Genomic DNA, 17,468 nt, shown 5'->3' on the forward strand with positions numbered 1-17,468 from the left:
GAGCAGTGCATGTGTGTTCCAGGAGGGTCTGTTCCCAGCCTGGATCCACGGAGGCGCCCGCACCTTGTCAGAACTCCATCTGTCAGGAATTTATTACTAATGCATTTTATAACAGGCTTTATAATAAGATATTAAAGACTGTGGCAGCATCTAGCAAGCATTTCATAAATATTAATAACGCCTTTAGAGATGGCACTGACGGTGGGAATGGTAGGGCTGGTTGCCCAGGTTTGGCCGAGGATACAGAATAAATCTAATGTGGGTGGTGGTACGCCGTGAAGATGTGAGGCTGTGGCGTGCTTTTTTTCTTGCTTCTATCTTCCTTTCTCTGCTGCTTTGAATGTTTACACTTCTCTTCCTCTGTTCACAACTCTCCCTCTCTAATGTCTCTTTTTCTCCTTTTCACTTAGTTGCTTTCTCCCACCTTCCTTCCCTCTCTCTTCTCTCACGAACTCTCTGTTCTCATCCCATTTCCCCTGTGGCCCCCAGTCCTGCCTACTCACCATCCCATCCTGTTTTCTTTGTCCTCCTGTTGTCCTGTTCCCCACCCTCATGCCCCCTTCCCCCGCTTCCCACTCTCTCCATCTCTGTTTTCTTCGCCCTCCCTCTCTGCCTCTCTCTCTGGCCCTCTTTCTCCCTCGCTGCACGTGCGCACCCCACCCGCTCCAGTGAGCACCCTGAGCCACCTCTGGAGAAGCCCAGAGTGTAATGTAACTCACGCTGCATGTGAGAAGTGAGCTATTTATCATTATTATTAACGAACAAGATCCCTTGCACGGCAGAACTTTCCCAGAGTCTATTCCCTTGTCACCCCAGGAGTAGCAAAAAGATTTATTTGTCTCTGAATTGCACAGGGTGGCCCATTTCCAGCAGGTCCATCAGAAGTGATGTGGAGCTTAAATGGGAACTGGAAGAGGCAGGGGCCTGCCCTGTCTGTGACCTGCATGAGGTGGACCCCTTGCTGAGAGTGCCAGGGGCTTGCAAGGACTGATGCCTAAACACGCGCCTGGCCCCCAGGAGGCATGGGCCATGCACTTTGGGAGATTCCCCTTCAGTGGGCAGGACTGGGCAGGGGGTGCCATGGAGGAAGGGGTGCTAGAAGCAGAGTTGGGGCAGAGAAGTGGGCCAAGAGGCCTGCCTCAGACGCAGGAGTCCTCACGCCCATGGGCCTTTCCTCCAAAGACCAGCTCCTCCTTTCCAGTGAGGAGGTGGACCCGGGGCCAGTCTCCACCATGACTGTCGGGCAGGAGTTGCCCTCGCATGCAGCAGCCCCACCTCCAGCTGCAGTGGGCCTCTGGCTGTGCCTCCAGGGCCCGGGCTCACCCTGGCCGTGGTTCTGCAGACCCCGAACCCCAAGCCCAGACACAGAGGGCACCTTCTCCCTGGTCTCCTTGTCTCTAGGTGGGCAGAGCCTGGCTCTGTGGACATCTCTCCTCCAGGCCGATGGTGTCAAGCCCACGATTGAGCTGTCCCCTGCCCTCCCCTGCTACCGCCACATGCATGCTGACCATTGCAGTGACCTGAGTGGATCTGCATGTTAAAAGGGGTGTCTGGGGACACTTAAAAAGAAGAGGGAAGGGCTGGCCAGGTGGTGTAGTGGTTAAGTTCATGGGTAGCCTCAGGTCCCTGGGTTCTAGGTTCCCATCCCAGATGCGGACCTACACAGCACTTGTCAAGCCATGTTGTGGTGGCATCCTACATACAAAATAGAAGAAGATGGGCACAAATGTTGCCTCAAGGACAATCTTCCTCAATAAAAAAAAGAGAAAAAAAGAAGAGGGAGCCAGCATTCATTCATCTGGGCTGTTTTATTCTTCTCCCCATTACTACCTCCTGTGCCTTCAGCCTAGGAGGTGTGGCCAGCAGCTCTGCTTTCTGCACAGTGTGGTGGGGGGGAAGGGGGGCAGGCAGTAGCCTTGGGTGTTGAAGGGGTGGATCCCAGCAGGGAGGGTCAGAGAGAGCCTGGGCAGAGCTGCCACAATGAGGAGGCCTTGCTCATGGCTGGAGGTGTTCTGGAGGTGCAGGGGGAGCAAGGAGCTGAGACCCCTGGAGGCCAGTGTGAGCAGGGGGATGCCCACAGGAAGGACAGCTCAGATCGTGTCTCAGCGCCACGGTCGGGATCAGGAAATGAAGTCTAGACGTGGCTGTGCCGACCAGGGCCGGGGGACCCTCAGAGCCCCTGTCTCGTTTTTCTCCCTCACCTGCGCCCTTCTACTCGCCGCAGGTGGGCTTCCCCTAGTTGCCCGTGGCCTCTCTGCCATCCTGTAACTGTGGCTTCTGTGTGGCTTTCAGGCTGCCATGGTGCCCACTCCAGCCCTAGCCCGACAGCGAGAATCTTCTTTTTCAGGTCCCCACAGAAGAGGATTTAACTTCCAAAGCCCTACCTGATTGGCCTGCTTGAGTCAGTTGGTTACCCCTGGGCCAATCAGATGTGGCCTCGGTCTGAAGTGCATGGTGCAAATGTGGCCGCCCAGGTCCATCCCCTGGAGCAGAGCTGTGAAGAAGGGTGGCAGGAGGCAGTGTTGGCATCTCCAGGTGGGGTGAGAAAAGCACTATATATGAATCAAGCACCTGATTTCCAGTCACAGCTCTGCCGTTAACCAGTTGTGAGACCTAGAGCGAGGTACATCCCTCGCTTTTCCCGTCTGTAAAATGGGGAGGCCGGACTGGATAACCCCTGTCTACACTCAAGCCATCCCCAGTGGTGCTTGGTCAGGCTGGCCTCCATGTTCAGGAGCTTCCTTGGCCTCCAGGTACCTCAGACCCCACCCCTCCTCTCACAGCTTCCCTAACCCACTTTGGAGGGTCTCCAGAGGTTGTCCCCCCAGCCCATGTGCAGCAGCCACGAACCAATCAACTGAGATGTTCTCTTTCTGAACTTTAAAGTCTCCATTTGTCTAAGTTCGTGATGAAGAGATTAATTGGCTGTTTACACTCTTTCTAATACCCCCGTTTAGATAGGGCTCATCTCACCCTGGCCTGTGATGGTAGCTTCTTACCGTAATAATCATTGCAGTGACCGTTTGTTGAGTATTGCTCAATATTGCCGTGTGCTGGCTCAGCCAGAAGCTTTTTATTTTTTTCACACTCATCTCTGTAATTCTTTCTCACAACCTTAGGAGGTAGGTACTGCTAACAGCTCCATTTTTACATTTTCCTTTACATGAGGAAAGTGAGCCCAAAAGAGTAAGTTTAACAGCATACCTCTGAGGTCTCCCGCTGTGCGTGGAAGGGCCAGGACTCGAACTTCAGGGTTCTGACTTGGAGTCCACACTCTGAGCCACCAGGTTTCCCTGCCTGCAGTGTACTTGGAAACTCAGATGCGCCTGTGCCAGAGAGGAGCGCTGCGTGGCTGAGGGCGCAGACCTGGGCCACCTCCGTGCGTCTCCGTGCCGCGGAAGCTGACCGTCCCGTTCCCCTGCGAGAGCGTGGCCCCCAGGGCCTGACATGCAGGAAGTCAGCATTCTTTTCTCTCCACTGGCTTGTTCCTCCTAAGTACATGAATGGCTCTTTGCCAGGCCCATTTAAAACCTTTTGTAAGTTATGCAGATATTAAATAGGTTTTCACTGCAGGGCATGAAAAGTAATCCAAGAAGGTCAGACACAAGACCATGCCTTCTTTCCCCTTTTCCGCTGTCTTCCTGGATAATGCCCTTAAATCCTCTAATCAGAGGCCCAGAGAGCCTCGGCTCCGGACGCCACGGTGTGGGTGGGTGAAATGTCCTCTCCTCCCTGAGGCAGGCGGCTGGAGAGCTGACATTCTCGTGGGAGCTGTCCCTCTGCTCCGGGCACTGGCTTCATGGGGGTGTGTTGAGCTGGCTAGCCAGGTGCTCTGAAGGGCTGTCTCGCTGCCTCACGGCACGCTGGCTGCTCTGAAATCGAAACATGTCCACCGCTTCTCGTGGCGGGACCCACAGGCCCCGATGCAGTGTTTGTTCTGAAGCACGGGTCTGACTGGCACAAATATGTGATGTGTGTGTTGGATCTAGAGAGAGAAGGGGCAAAAGAGAGAACTGGAGGCTAGCCGAGAGCCTCATAAGATCTCAAGACCAATGCCCCATGGTGACGTGTTGGCACTGGGAGTTCAGTCTCCATGGCTTTGCACGTGGTGGCTCGGGCTGTGGATTTGCAGAGTGCCTGTATCCATCAGGGTCCCCCAGGAAACAGACCATCTCGAGTATCATCTCAAGTACTTCTTTCAGTGAAAAAGCATTTAAGAGAATAGACAACTTACGGAGGGTGGACTGAGCTGAGGGGCGTTAAGGGGTGCTAGGCACCAGAGACCAGCCGCAGTGGGAAGCTCTTACTGCCCCTAGGGGAAGGGAGAAGGGGAGGGGACAGTGCTACGGGAGCCCACTGAAAGCTGGGGCAAAGGAGGAAGGGCTGGTGGGCTGGAGCTGGAAGGTGTAGGGAAACAATACCCGAAATTCTTCCTCCTTCTGAGGTCACCCTGGGGCAAGGAGGTGGAGCTGAGAAGGTCGAGACAGAGCAGGGTACTCAGTGGATCTGGGAGGTGCAGACAGGGCACGCCCAACACAGTATCATTAACATTCATAGTGCTTCTTGACACCTCCCTCCCTACCCTTGAAGGTGTTCTTGTCTGCACTTCTCTAGAAGGCATTCAGACAATAAAATCATAACTGCCATCTTCTAGGCACTCATTAGGAAGTTTACACTCATGAGCTCATGTCCTCGTCACACTAAGCCTATGATATATTATTAACTTCAGTTTACAGAGGGGGGATTAAAGATCAGAGAGGTTAAGTAACTAGCCCAAAGGCACACAGGGATCCTGGGGTTCCAACAGAGGTCTGTCCATCCCTAAAATCCTGGCACTTGTCCACTCAGCCCTCTTTGCACACTTGATTCTCTTTTGGAGGGAAAGAGTGCATCTGTTTTCCAAGCCACCAAGCTGGGTAGAGCAGACCTTGCAAAGGAAAAGCAGGTTCAGAAGTCCAGAGGTGTGAGGGAGTCTGCTGGGTGCCAAATAGGTCTACCTGCCAGGAAATATTAAACTGATAAGAACAGATACTACCCCTGAGCTTCGCCAAAAGACCAAGAAGTGACACCTGCCAGGACGTAAATGTGAAGGAGGTGGCAGGGCCAGACCCTGAGGGCTTGCGTTCTCTGCTCAGGGGCACTGGGGAGTCATGGATGGTGTGGAGGAGAGGGTCGTCCCCCGTCTGCTTCCTGTCTTTAGTGCTGCTTGGAGAAGGACAGCTGATGAGCCTGTCCGTTCCGCCTGACACTTGCCTGGTGATGCGGGAGAATCAGCACGCTCAGAAACAAAGGCGACCCCGTGGTGGTGTTCTCTGGAGGCTCTTTCCAGCCTCACTGGGGCCTCAGAAAGAACACCCTTGCCTCAGGCAGATAGTCCCAGGGAGGGGCTGCCAGCATGCTCAGGGCTAGTCCCCAAAGGAAGAATCTGCTGAAGGCAGTGACGCAGGGCCTAGGTCATGGCCAGTGGCACAGAGGGGGCAGTTATGTGGATGCCCACCTTGAAAGGAACCCCGCAGGTGTCAGAAGGGACCCAGTCATTGTCCCAATGTAAAGAGAACACAGAGGACCAGGAATATTGTCTCTGCTTTCAGGGAGCTTACAGGCCAGTCCCACACTCATAGCTAGGAGCTACCACCCGTGGTGGCAGCTGACCTCGGCATCGTACCGAAGAGTTAGGGAAAGAACTGCCATCAGTGTTTAGTATAGGGCTTAAGATCATGGGCTTAGAATTAGCTAGACCTGAGTTCAAGGCCTTGTTCTACCACTAGCTAGCTGTATGACTTTGGGCAAGTTACTTAACCTCTCTGAGCCTCAGCTTCCTTTTCGAAAATAGGATTATAGCTCCCACCCAGAAAGCTACTTGTTACCTGCCGAGCTGGCAGATGAAGCCCGTAGCACAGGAGCTGGCACAGCAGTTGGTCCGTCAGTGAGAGCAGGGGTTGTTTTTACCTTTCTGTCTCTGTGAAGAGCCTCATTAGGTTGCCTGTCCTCAGGTGTGTCCAGAACTCTCTAAATTATGAATAATTCACTCAACCAACATTAAGCGGGCGTGGCTTGCCTGCCAGGCATTGTGGTAGGTGCTGCAGTGAAGAGAGCTGGCAGGTGGGCAGAGGATGCAGACCCTGAGAAGGTGATGTGCTGAGTGCTGTCCCAGAGGTTCGCTCATGTCTTCATCAAGGATGTTTACTGAACACCAGCCGTGTGCCAGGCACCGTGCTGAGCAAGGTGGCAGATAGAGCCCCGTGGCTTCCGTGGAGCACGTATGCTGTGAGAGAAGATAGGTGCTGACCACGGAATTGTAGAAGAAATGTGGATGATGAAGAATCCCAGGATGCTGTGGGACCCTGAATATTAACAGTGGCGGGGGGCGGGGGGGAGGGTGGGGGCTGACCTGTCTTAGGGGTCTGGAAGGCTTCCACGAGACCTTAAGTCAGAAAAGGGCAAGGATCTATACACATTGTACAGCGGCGGGAATCAGGGAAGGCTCCCAGGAGGCAGCAACATTTGAGCAGGCCTTGAGGGCCCCTCTGGTGGCAGGTTGCAAGGGCCCAGGGACGGCATGTGAATGCCCCACCCCAGGGCAAACCAGGTGACCTCTGTGGTGCCAGGCAAAGGTCCCCCACCACATTCCTGGAGCACACGCCTCCCAGACCCTTGCCCTTGAAACCTCCCATACACAGACTCCTGGGTGCGCGCCAGAGCAGCCTGGGCCTGGGGCTTGGGCAGCCCAGGGGCTCTCGACAGAGAAAGCAAAACCGCCAAGAAACAGGGGTTTGAGGACCGAAAGGCCCTCATCCAGAACTCCAGGATGAGCAGATCATCTTTGGAACTGGTGCTGTTATGGCCACCAGGAGGCCATCAAAAAAAGAAGAAAAAATAGATGCTGCATTTCAAATTCCTGTGAACCCTCTTAGAATAAAAATGACGGAGCCGCGGGTCTGGTTGGCTGGAGGGACATAGTTAATGGGCTTTGGGGGAATAGTCACTGGTGGAGGCAGCTGCTCCGAGCTCCACTCACCCTTTTATTTGCTTCGCTTCACCCTAGAACACCCCGGTGGGGACGCCCATCTTCATCGTGAACGCCACGGACCCCGACCTGGGCGCGGGCGGCAGCGTCCTCTACTCCTTCCAGCCCCCCTCCCTGTTCTTTGCCATCGACAGTGCCCGCGGCATTGTCACGGTGATCCGCGAGCTGGACTACGAGACCACGCAGGCCTACCAGCTCACCGTCAACGCCACGGTGAGTCGCCGCCCGGGGGCCCCAGGCAACCGCGTGTATGCCTCCTCCCACCCTCGAAGAGAGCAGCGGACCTCAACCCGGTTCCCTTCCACTCAGGCGCTATCATAGTGATGCTGGCAATAGGAATAATAATAATGACAGCTGATGTTACTGAGGGTTCCTGCTGTGTCCCTGGCACTGTGCTGAGCACTTGAATGGATTGTCATGAGTCCTTTGTCATAGGATTATTAAGATACCCATTTGACGGATAAGGAAACTGAAGCAGCAGTTTAGTGACTTGCTAACGGTCACGCAGCAGCTGGACTCCAGCGCCTGCACTGGCAGCCCCAACAGGATGTTCACAGTGTGGGAGAACCAGCTGTGTCCTTGACACCACCCAATGTGCAGAGGCCAGAGTGTCCGGCATCCTGGCCACTGCTCTAGATGAGGATGCTAGATGAGGGAGCACCCATCTGTGCCAGGCACCGTGCTGGGCCCTGGGAATTCCAGGATGAGATAGCTAGGAGATGGAGGCGGGAGAGGAATAATTATCTCATTTTGTGGCTGACACTGTTGAGACTCACAGGCCAGTCAGTAGTGGGGAGAAGGAACCCAAACCCGGGTTGCCTGACACTCCGTCCAGACCCCCAAGGCGAGGAGTCTCTGAGTGTCCAGGATGTCATAACTGCTTGGCCTTTGTCGCCAGCTGTTTGTGGGGCCTGGGGAACAGGCAGACCACACCCTAAGTAGGGTCCTGCCCCTGTACTCCCCTCTTCCCTGCTTCTGGCCACTGCCTCCTGGCACAGCTGGAGCGTCCAGCTTGCAGCAGGGTGAGAGCTGGCCTGTTGTCCCTTAGATTTCTGTTTACAAAGCTCATGCTAAGAGCAAAACAAATTACAGGGGCCTCTCTTGACCCTCCAGGACCCATTTGCCTGACACACAGCATCCACAGCATCCCTGGTCCCATGTCACTGCAGCAGGGGCTGCCAGTAGCACTGGGGGCTCCACCTGGCAGGTCACAGAGCCCAGATCCCAGATCCCAGGGAAAGACTGGGGCTGGGTCAAGGATCTGGTTTGAAAGATGCGGCTCCCCCAGGCTTAGGCAAATTGTAGAGAGACCCCAAAACCAGGAAATGCAAACCTTTTCTTTGTACTGGTCCAGTAGCCCCTGGGGAGGCCAATGCAGACGACATCCACATTCTTTCCTTCTCCCCTGGCTAAATGTTAGTTGCCTGGAAGGATATGTGTGCTGCTATTTGTAAATCTGTCTTCTGGGACGAAGGGCCTTGCACTGGCACCCAGGGTGGTGCATTCCCACCACTCTCCATCTGCACACACTGGGCCCACAATGCACAGGTTCTTGCTCTCTTTCTTGCTATGAACCTGTCCCTGTGGGTTATTTCCATCTACCATAAAAATGGCTTTGGGCAGGTAGGGAAGAGCGCAGAGCTGGGCATGGGCAGGAATCTGGGTGGCCAGACCTGTTAACAGGCCTGGGCTCAAGCTGGGGTGGTGAGTACAGTTAAATTGCTGTTAATCTTCCAGCGATCAGGCCGAAGCAGTGGAACAGGAGGGGCCGAGAGTACCCTCCTGTACTGATGGCTCCCCTACCTGACGCACAAGTCCCTCTCAGGACTGGCCCTGTGCCCTTAGCTGCTGGGCATTTCCCCAAGGAGATTGTCCTGTGTGGCACTTCAGGGAGCAGAGTGGGGTCCTACCCACCACTGGGTGGAGACCGGGGTGGGGGGTAATGTGAGGACTCCCCTGGGAACAAGCTACTGAGAGCTGAGGCCCCAGGGTGACAGCTGGAGGCCTGGCAAGGTGCCTGCCCTGCCAGATGTGGCCACTGCCATCCCCCTCCCCGGCCATGGAGTGTGGAGTGGGCTGGAGGGGGCACCTGCAGCAGGAGCAGGACTGCAGCCATAGGTGTGTGGTGGGGAGGGCAGTGCCAGGCTGAAGAAAGCCTGCTGCCCACAAAAGCCTGGTAATGGCAATGAGGACCACTGGCATCCTCTGCCCAAGAGGCTTGGGGACTTCCTGTCAGGCCTCCCACTCCAGCCCTGTCTGCCAGGCGCTCGTTCAGGCTCCGGGCTGAGAGCTCTCACAGTGGGCGGTCCCCACACCTGGGCTGTGGACCCCCTGGTCGTGGAGCCTGGGAGGCTGCCTCCCCTCTGGTCCCTCTGCCCAGCTCCTCCTGCCTCCAGACTCCTCACTCCCTTGCTGCACCCACGCCCCATCCCAGAAGGCCCTCGCCCTCTCGTTGGCTGCCCCTGAGGACTCAGGACAGCCAGCCCTTCCTTCTCCTTGAAGGCTCTGCGGTTCTCTGACTGGAGGGCAGGAGCAAGCACTAGGCTTGTAACATGGGGACAGCCTTGCCTCATTCGGGCGACCCCAGACACACTGAGGGAGGTCTAACCTGAGGACAGTCGCGGCTCAAATGCCAGACCAGAGGATTTATAAGCCGCAGGGTCCGTAGAGGTCATTACATTGAGCCCCTTCGTCTCACAGAGAAGGAAATTGAGACTCCAAGAGGGAAGAGAAGTTATTTGAAATGACCCAGCAAGTCAAGACTGAGCTGATGTCAGGGCCCCAAATCAACACAGTTAGGGCAGGTTTTTATGTCAAAAGGATCTGAGTTTGAGTCCTGACTACATGCTTACCAGCTATGTGCCTCTGGGCAAGTTACTTAACCTCTCTGAGTCTCTGTTAACTCATCTGAATACTGGGCACACACACCTACAAGAGCAAATGGAGGGTCTGGCACGTGCCTGGGATATAATCGGTACACAGCATGTAGTTTCTATTCTTGTTGGCTGTTGTCATTCAATAGCACGGCTACTCAAACGGTTTATCACAGTGGGCTGTGTATTCTAGGGTAACAGGAGATGGGCTTCGGTTCCTTTCTGGGTGAGCTTTCCTTGGACTAAATTTTCAGCTAACTGGGAGGGTTTAAACGTTGCCTGCCTGGCCACAGCGGGGTGGCCCGCATGACCTCTCAGGATTCCTTCCTGGAGTCCCCCAAATGTCACAGGCCCTGGAGCGCCCCCTGCTGGTTCTCTGGACCAGTAGACCCAGCGTGCGAGCAGGGATGCCAGTCCCAGAGGGGCCTTTCTTCTGAGGAACTCCCATCCTAGGCATGCCCTTGCTGCCCCGGGCTGAGAAGGGGCTGGAGGCGGGCGTGGAGAGGGGAGGTGGCCCCTGGCTGAGTCCAGAGACGTTGCGAAGGACGGCTCCATCCCTCTACCCCAAGCCTGCCCTCCCACCCACCAGGGCGGTCCCTGGCGGTCAGCCTCGGCCGGGCTGGGGGCTGGACGTCCAGCTCTACCGCAGCCCTGCTTTGTGACATTGGATAAACCACCTTCTGCTGGGCCTTGGGGGCCCTGTTTGTGTTTCCCTGCACAGGTCAGAAGTCACTGTGGGTTCTTAGAGTGGGTGAGCGCACTAACGCCTTTCCTTGCGGGAGTGCGTAGCACAAATGTACGTGTGCACACGTTTGTGCACATGGGTGTCATGTGTGTGCATGTCCACAGTATCGCTTAACCCTAAGACTCTATTCTTTGTCCTCTAAGGATCAAGACAAGACCAGGCCTCTGTCCACCTTGGCCAACTTGGCCATCATCATCACAGACATCCAGGACATGGACCCCATCTTCATCAACCTGCCTTACAGCACCAATATCTATGAGCACTCTCCTCCGGTAGGCCCCAGGGCCCTGTGGGACTTCCCTCCGAGCCGCTGGCGGGGGGGGCCCTGTCTGGTGGGACAGGCTCCTCCATGGCGTTTCCTACTCCCCGAACCCCTCTGCATGGCAGGGGTGGGTGCCCCAGCACAGTGAAAATCCAGCCCCTCCTCACACCACACGCCATCTCCTCGCCTTCTCACTCCATCCCCAGGGGGCTCTGAGCGGCGAAGAACACACTTGCTGGTGCGAGTGCAGGGGAGCAGGTCAGAAGGATTTGTGTGGGGTACGGGGATGCCCGTGGAAAATCCACCCTGGGCTGGAGAGCAGATTCAGACTCAGTCGGGCTCCCAACACATCCATGTGGCTCAGCCGTGTCCCCCGGGGTCAGTCGGTCAGTCTGCCTCTTAGTCGCCGGTGCTGCCCGGATGGCAGCAGCTCGCTCTCTGCTCTGCAGGCCCTCTCCGCCTGGGTTCTTCTCTGAGTGCTTACGGCTCTGGCTGCCCCTCTGAACTGCTCGGTTTTGAGTTTCCCAAGTCCAGGTTTTCAAGAGAGGCACCTGATTGGCCGTGCTCAAGATTTTGTGCCATGTCACCAGGTCATAGATCCCCAGCCAGCCTCTGGGTTGGCGGCCCTTGGCCATGTGTCCACCCTGGTCCAATCAGCTCTGGCTGGGGGTCTTAGAGAACAAGGCAAGGCTAGAGGTTGGCAGCTTTGCTCAGCTGGGGGCCAGGCAGGCAATGACAGGCCTCCCTTGCCTGGTTGCCATCCGTGCTTTTGTGCAAACTAGAATAAAACACTCACTCTGGGGGCTGGTCCAGTGATGTAGTGGTTAAGCTCACACGCTGTGCTTTGATGGCCCAGGGTCGTGTGTTCGGATCCTGGATGCAGACCTGCATCACTCGTCAAGCCACGCTGTGGTGACATTCCATATACAAAATAGAGGAAAGATTGGCACAGATGTGAGCTCAGGGCCAATCTTCCTCACCAAAAAAACCTCAAAAAACAAAAAGACCCCAGTCACTCTGGGCTGATAAATTAGAATAAGGCAGCTCCTCTTAGCAGATGCAACCCCTGGACGTGCAGTTCGGGGAACAGCTCTTGTTGAAAGAAAAATGGGCCCTTCCTGTTGAGAGAACTCAGTGTGCTCAGCTTTGAGAGCAAAGTGGGGGCCCCCTTCTGAACGCGTGGATGTTCAGGGCTCTGCCTGTCATCTGCACAGGCTCCCAAAACTGGACATAAGTGAGAGGCAGGCTTCTCTTGACCAGGTGCAGACCAAGCCCCCAGACCACCACAGGCCAGGGAAGCCTCACCTCCAGTTCAGAGACTGGGGCCCGCCCTGACCACTGGCATTCTCGAAGCTCTGGGCTCAGCCTCCAGGTGTGTAGGGCAGCCTCTTCGTTCCTGGGGTCAGGTATGGACAGGAGGATCTGACAAGCAAGATGCTGTTTGGCCTCCTATAGCAGGTGTCTGAAGCTGCTGCGAGGTTAGAGGGGGATATCTCAGTGCCCCCACCCTAGCTTTCCCTTCTTGTTGGTCAGTGGACAGCAGGCGCTCTGGCATTTGAGACTGAAGCTGTCTCCCTCCAAGATCTCTTTGCTGAGCCCACATCTTCTCAGCCCAGGGAGGCCTTCCCTGACCTTTCAGACCAGGCGGGCCCTTCCGTCTGCCCCCAGCTCCTGGAGGTCCCCTTCGTAGCACTCAGTGCTCTTAGACAGCTTGCTCAGCCTCTGCTTCCTGCTGGACTGGAAGTGTCGTTCAGCAGGCATGGGGTCTGCTGTGGGCACAGCCCATCATGGGCGCCCAGGATGTGTTTATGGAATGAGCGAATGAGGGAACAAATGCCCTGGTCAGACCAGCGCTCTCGCAGTCCTGCCGTCCTCATCACCCCTTGTGCCTGCTCCCGTCACCGATCTGAAGTCCCCCCGTCTCCTGGTTCCCAGCTCACTGACCGCCTCTCTTAGAGTTTTTTCCTGGCTTCATGCTCACTGGCCCACAGACGTAGCCATTCCTCTCCCCTCAACGCTGGTAGAATTGACTCTCCCTGTGTTGCATAATTTACCACTGAATTACTGCCGCCCCTGCAATGCTCCCCAGTGCGTAAGTGGGTTACTTTGGAGCCCTGGGTCTCTGGGGCCTGGTCTCAGGCTTCTGGTGGGTGTCCCAGGGCCTCGTGCCCAGGGCTGAGTGCAGAGAAGGTGCTCAGAGCCACCTTGTTGATTGAAGTGAGGGCGTGACGGTGGCCAGGCAGCCAGAGCAGCTCAGAGCAGACCCCTGCACGGCCATGCACTCGCCTTGGCCACATCTCACAACCTCAGGACCACTTCCTCATTGGGAAACTGGGGCTAATAATGCCCATGGTGGTACAAAGGGGGTTGTTTTTATTTGTGGGTTTTTTGCCATTTTTGGAGCTAGCACGCTCCGCTCTGTACAGCACCCAGCACTTGCAGGGAATAGCAGACATTTAGTCACCGTGGTTATGAGTTGTCGTCCCTTTGGCCCCTCGAGGCCACCAAAGCCAGTGCCTGGGGAGCCCCCAGGAGCAGGTCTGATCATGACCCAACACAACTCTGCCAGACAAGGGAGTAAGTTGGGGGTTTTGGACTGTCCCCGACGCCCGCAGAATCGCCTCCGCGTCCGCACCCCTCTGCCCTCCTCAGTCTTCTCCATGCTCGAAAGGAGCTCTCCAGTTTCTGCGTCTCCTGCACACTCTTCTCCTGCAGGCCGGTCCCCTACACTCCAAGCCTGACTTTTCCAGGCTTCTAATCGGTTTCCATGCCTGGATCCCAGCCCTCCATGTCCCTTTACAGCGTGGAACCCTGACTAACACGGTACTTCCCAGGCAGGCCAGGGCTGCCAGCCTCCCCCCGCCCCAGGACCCAGGCAGCCCCCCCTTCCCGGCCTTTCTGCGGGCCCGGGGCCACCACTGGGACCCCGCCGGCTCCCCTCGCCCCTCCTCTTTATCTGCGGCTCCCAGCGCGTATGCCTCTCTCTATCAGTGTATCAGGCCAGCATGCCTCATCTAAAGTGTATATATTACCTAATAAAATCCTTCTTATTTGGGATTATTGCATCAAATTTTAATTTCCTCACTCGAGCAGCAGCATGTCGGCCTGCCCGTCACTGAAGGACTGATAGAAGGTGAAAAGAGCGGATAAACTGCACAAATTACTGCCGGCCGATGCCTATCAGCCCTTTGACTGGAATTGACTGGAATTAAGGACTGAGAAATAGGATTTTCTGCCTCAGAATCTGCTGTGGCAGCTCTTGTCGGAAGTCCCCTCCAGCCCCCACAGGCCTCCTCCCCCAAAGGCGCCTCCCACTCCTGAAGCAAACTGCACGTCCCCCTTTCAAGTCCTTAATCCTGTCATGGAAATGCCGTGGGGTAGGGGTTCCCACTGAGCCGGCGGGGAGGGAGGTGCACGGGGACCCTCGAGGCCAGGCGGAGCCCTGTTGGGCTCCAGCGTCAGTGGCTCTCCTGGCCGGCTTCCCTGGCCGGTGGCAGGCACAGAGCGGGAGACACGGATTCCTTCTAGAGACGTCCCAGCTCCTCTCGACTTTGCCTGACTTCCCCGTGGGTACCTAAGCCTCATAGGCTGGGCTGCCTTGGGCGCTTCACCTGCCCCTCACTTTGGCTCATCTGCTGGGCACAGAGTCCCAGTCCTCTCACCTCTGCCACCCAGCGTCCCCCAACACAGCCCCTCATCCCCCAGACACCCTCAGCCCAGCCCCCACCACACTGTGACTTCAAGCCAACCCCTGAACTGCGATCTCCTCTCGTATGTGCCCGCCGTTGGGTGGTGTGAGGAAGAAGTGGGAGACTGGCACCCAGCACAGCGCTCAGCACACAGTAGGCGCTCAGTGCGTGCTGGCTCTCCCCGGGGAATGTTAACTGTTCTCCGTAACCCCCAGGGAACCCTTCCCTCCAGGTGGGGATCATTAATCTGGTGCAGAGGAGTCTGGGTTTGTGAAGCTGTTTGGACCGTCACGTGCGGGGCGGCCGCATTTCCCAGGAGGCCTCCTCCTCCTCGCGCACGTGGTTCCTGGGAAGGGAAGAGGCCTGTGGCAGGGTGGGCCCCGTCTCTCGCTCTCCTGTGCCCGCTCGCCCGCTCCCCCCGCCGTGCCCTGTGGGCCCCAGCCAGGGCCCTCTCTGGAGAGCCAGCAGGCGCAGCGCCCTGCGAGGGCCGCTCCGGGTGGGACAGGGCTGCGCTTCTCCACCCTTGTCTTTGGAATAAGTTTCAGTATATTGAAAATATAATCACTGAGACTTTGAAACAAGAGCCGTGGGTTCCCAGGAGCCCCTAGGCCTCTTGGTTAATTCCTTCTCATAACATTTCCAGTCTTTTTGGCTGCACTTGTATTAAAAGCTCAGGATTTTATTAAAAATGGATTTATTTACCCAAAAAGAGATGAAACCCCAAACTTTGTCAGAGCCTGACAGAGCTCACTTCAAGGACGCTCACATGTGGCTCCTCCTGGGGAGAGCCAGCCTCTTGTCGCTGGGCCTGGATGGCCTGCTGACCCCTCTGGGCCCTGCCCACCTGGTGGGAGACTCAGGCAGCCCAGGGCAGGAGTGCCTGCGGGCGATGCTCACAGGGTTCTGAGGACTGAGGGCTCTCGGGCCACCAGGTCCCCTCTGCACAGGCCAGCACCGGCCCCCCCAGTGCTCCTGAGGCTGGCTGTCGGAGGCCCAGCCCAGCCCAGCCACTCCTGGGTTGTATGCCTCGGGCGTGCAGCTGCCCCTGCAGGTGTATTGTTCAGCAACTTTCTGGATTGGTGCTCTGGTAGGCACTGGGCCCGGTTAACCTGGCAAGCTAGTTCCTGCCCTCAGCAGACCAGAGGCTGCCCAGGGACCCTCATGCTGGGGAACACGTAGAACCCAAGCCGGATGGGGCTGTAAAAGAGGGAGTCGTCCCCATGTTCAGAAAGCCTGTCCTGGCAGCTGGAGCCTCAGGCCAGAGTCCTGTACCCTGGGGACCTCCCCTTGGGGACAAACCCAGGTCTCTCCTATGTGAAGAGTGACCCCAGGAAGGGCAGACCCCCCCCCCCAAAAAAGAGCTCCCTGTGGGGTGACGTTGGGGGTGAGCAGCTAGTGTAGACCCGTCACAGCTAATGCAGTGCTTCCCTCTGACCTCCCAGGGCCACCTGGGTCTGGGGCTATTGGCCGTGTTACAAGATGAGTCTGTCTTCAGGTCAGAAAGCCTGGAGGGCAAAGGTTGACAGGCTTCTCTACCACGTTCCTCCTTCTTTCTTGGGTGGTTCATCCGCATGAGGGGAGATGGGGAGGATACGGGGGAGTGAGAACATCGGCAAGATGGGGACTCTCCAAAGGACATTGAGGTGTTTGCCTGGGGGCCTCAGTGTATGTCCCAGGGACAACGGGGCAGCTGAGGGCTGAGCACTCAGCACCTAGGCTGGCCTTGCAGCCAGGAGTCCACCTGGGGAGGAAAACCATGAGTGCCAGGACAGCTGCAAAGAAAGACAGCAGCCTGGGGCCCGGCAGCCGGACTCAAGCCTCTCCTCCCTCCCCACAGGGCACGACAGTGCGCATCATTACCGCCATTGACCAGGATAAAGGACGTCCCCGGGGGATTGGCTACACCATCGTCTCAGGTAAGGCCAAGGCTGCCCCTCGCCCTCCCTGTCCCCACCCAAGAAGAGGCGCTATAAGAGTATCAGGCTCTGCTGCTCTGAGAGGTCTGTGGCCGTGTGGGGCAGTGGTACAAGGGGACCTGCCCCCAGGGACAACCCTGGCCAAAGGCCCCAGGAGAGGGACCAACTGGGTGAAGGAGGGAGGAGAGGAGCCTGGGACAGAGGCTGAGAGGGCTGGGGCGGGGGGTAGTGTGGGGGCAGGGGCGTGCACTGCTGTCCAAGGGCTGAGGCCTCTGGGTACTTCAGGGCTCTGAGCCTGTGGCGCTGGTGACTCCCACCTAACCTCCTTCAATGCTCTAGGGTTTTCTTTGTTTTTCTTTTCTTACTTGATGAAAAGGTGGCAGTTTTTACATCATTTAGAATTAACAGAGCTGCATCTCCAACTGATTGCATGCTCTTTTCACATTTCTGACCATTAGAAATTAATGCCTCATCTGGAATATTGTGGGGGAGGCACACAAGCCCTCCTCCCCAACCCGGACCCCTCTTCTGGGCAGAAAGGTGGTTGACTGCAGAGAGGGTTCTGGGTGATGGGTCCCTGACCCCACCTCCCCACCCAAAGACTGACGAGGTAGCAGCTCCATTTGGCTATCCAGGGGCTGGTGGTTTTGGAGCAAAGGAGCTGGTGAGAGGTCCACCAGGAGCTGTGCACCCCACACACTCTGGCTCTGTCCTGTCCTCCCACCCCCACCCACCGTGGCCTCCCTGCTTAGCCCACTAGTCAGTGAGGGGTTAGCCTGGTGCATCTCAGCAGGCCAGACTGATGACCAGAAGGACAGGAGGCCACCAGGCCAGTGTCCACCCCATCGCCCCCACCCCCAACATACCGCCCAGAACAGGGAGTGGCATTGTTGGGGCATTTTCTCCTTTCAACTCAAAGGACAGCAAGTTGTAATGATCAAGAACATAGAGGATGG

At 56.6% G+C, this 17,468-nt stretch overlaps 1 protein-coding gene across 1 annotated transcript in view; it reads left to right on the top strand.

Moving 5' to 3' along the window:
• LOC138915047 (cadherin-23-like) overlaps positions 1 to 17,468 on the top strand; it is a 315,540-nt gene that overhangs the window by 151,185 nt on the left and 146,887 nt on the right. The window contains exons 7-9 of the mRNA XM_070226845.1: positions 7,046 to 7,240; positions 10,789 to 10,917; positions 16,434 to 16,512. Coding sequence (XP_070082946.1) covers positions 7,046 to 7,240; positions 10,789 to 10,917; positions 16,434 to 16,512 — 403 coding nt within the window. The remainder of the gene's footprint in view (positions 1 to 7,045; positions 7,241 to 10,788; positions 10,918 to 16,433; positions 16,513 to 17,468) is intronic.

This window comes from Equus caballus, chromosome 1 (assembly GCF_041296265.1).
Source record: "Equus caballus isolate H_3958 breed thoroughbred chromosome 1, TB-T2T, whole genome shotgun sequence".
Taxonomy (NCBI): domain Eukaryota; kingdom Metazoa; phylum Chordata; class Mammalia; order Perissodactyla; family Equidae; genus Equus; species Equus caballus.